The 1,717-nt window shown below is 60.2% G+C and overlaps 1 protein-coding gene across 5 annotated transcripts in view; it reads right to left on the bottom strand.

Moving 5' to 3' along the window:
• KLF15 (Kruppel-like factor 15) overlaps positions 1–1,717 on the bottom strand; it is a 20,771-nt gene that overhangs the window by 7,439 nt on the left and 11,615 nt on the right. For 4 of the 5 annotated variants that reach the window (XM_012658387.1, XM_012658388.1, XM_012658389.1 and 1 more), the window contains one exon: positions 686–1,688. The exons of the other annotated variant lie outside the window; for it this stretch is intronic. In XM_012658387.1, coding sequence (XP_012513841.1) covers positions 1,520–1,688 — 169 coding nt within the window. In that variant the 3' untranslated portion in view covers positions 686–1,519. Of the gene's footprint in view, positions 1–685; positions 1,689–1,717 lie in introns of those variants that run through there. 5 annotated transcript variants of the gene reach the window in all.

Genomic DNA, 1,717 nt, shown 5'->3' with positions numbered 1-1,717 from the left:
GCATGGTGGCGCATGCCTGGAGTCCCAGCTACTTGGGAGGCTGAGGCAGGAGGATCGCCGGAGCCCAGGAGTTTGAGGTTGCTGTGAGCTAAGATGACGCCACGGCACTCTAGCTGGGGCAACACAGTGAGACTCTGTCTCAAAAAAAAAAAGATTCCTGACATTGTCACGGTCGCTGTGCAAGTAGGAAATGGCATGGACACAGGGGAGGCCCAAGAGGGTAAATGACAGGGTTGCCAGGTGGGTGGCAGTAGGGGATCCCCGCAGGACCACAGGGGGTGCTGGGTGTGGCCTGCATTCGGGTTTAAGGAGGACCAGGCCGGGAAGTCGGAATGAGCCGAACCCCCCGTGGCTGGCACAGAGCTGGGCCGAGACTGCTGGACCAGCAGTGGGACCCCAAGGGGGACTTTATGTCCCTCTGAGCACAAAACGAGGTCCCCTGAGCTCCACAAATAGAGACACGTATGCTCCTCCCCAGAATGGTCTCCCCGTCCCCGCAAAAGCCGAGGAAACCAGCGCAGACGCCGTGGAGCCCTTTTTTTTCCTTTTTATTGGCAAAGTAAATATTTTTACGAAGGACCAAAGAAAATATACATAATTGTAACATATGTACACTGGCTTTATAGATTTTTTTTTAATTTTCAATTTTCCCCAATTTTGGCCTTTTTTTTAAAGGTTTCTCACGTAGATGTACCTATGTACAGTTTATTTACATACATTCATAGGATGTGAAATAAACCTGCCAAGACAAGCTAGCTCATTCGAGATTAATTTCTAGACAGAGGAAGGAATGCATCTCTAAATCGGGGCGCACGGGGAGGGGGGGCTCTATCTAGTCCTTCCGCAACCGGCCAGCCGGGAAGGTGCCCTGGAGGCTGGCCTCCGGATTTGTCTGGGTCACCGGAGCAGAGGCCAGCCACGCCGGGCACGGACCCTGCGGCTCTGTCTGTCTGTCTGTCTGTCCCGCACGCTTTAGCAAATGCACTTGCAGCACCCAACGGGGGACACTTTCCGGCTCTCCCAGCGCCGGGCCCCCGAGGCCCTGCCCATGGCTCCTGGTGATCACGCTGGAGGAGGACCGAGGGGCTCTCATAGGACAGCGCAAGTCTGGACTCTGGCCTACTTCCTTCTCCGCCAGCGCGGCTCCCTCTGGGAAGGCGACATTTCAAAAGCGCACGTTGCATTGTCCCGGGCAACCATGGGCTGGCGTTGGCCCCGCTGGGGAGCCCAGTGGGAGGTGGGCCAGGCCCCCCCAAAACCCTTTCTCCGATCAGCTGCTGCAGCGCGGAAGGGAGGCGCCGCGAAGGCACCAAGGCCTCCCCCAGCCCCGTGCGCCCCAGCCCCGTGCGCCCAGCCCCCAGGGGCGCAGCGGGGCTGAAGCTCCCCCAAGAAAGGCAGCAGGGTGGCGGGCTCCGGGTGCAGAAGGTGGGCTGGTGACATCGCCACGCTCTTCCGGAAGTGGCGCATTATTGCGATCCTCCCCAAAAGAAGACAGACGGGGGCGGGGCCGGCGGCGCGCTCAGTTGGCGGCGCGCACCGAGCGGCTGCTGCGCGGGAAGCGGTGCACCTTGACGTGCTTGGAGAGGTGGTCGCTGCGCGCGAACTTCTTCTCGCACACGGGGCACTGGTACGGCTTCACGCCCGAGTGCGAGCGCCGGTGCCGGGACAGCTCGTCGGAGCGCGAGAACCTGCGGGACACGCGGGGGTCAGCCTGTCG

The sequence above is a fragment of the Propithecus coquereli genome, unplaced genomic scaffold (assembly GCF_000956105.1).
Source record: "Propithecus coquereli isolate 6110/MARCELLA unplaced genomic scaffold, Pcoq_1.0 Scaffold584, whole genome shotgun sequence".
Taxonomy (NCBI): Eukaryota; Metazoa; Chordata; class Mammalia; order Primates; family Indriidae; genus Propithecus; species Propithecus coquereli.
This window is presented reverse-complemented; position numbering and strand designations above follow the sequence as displayed.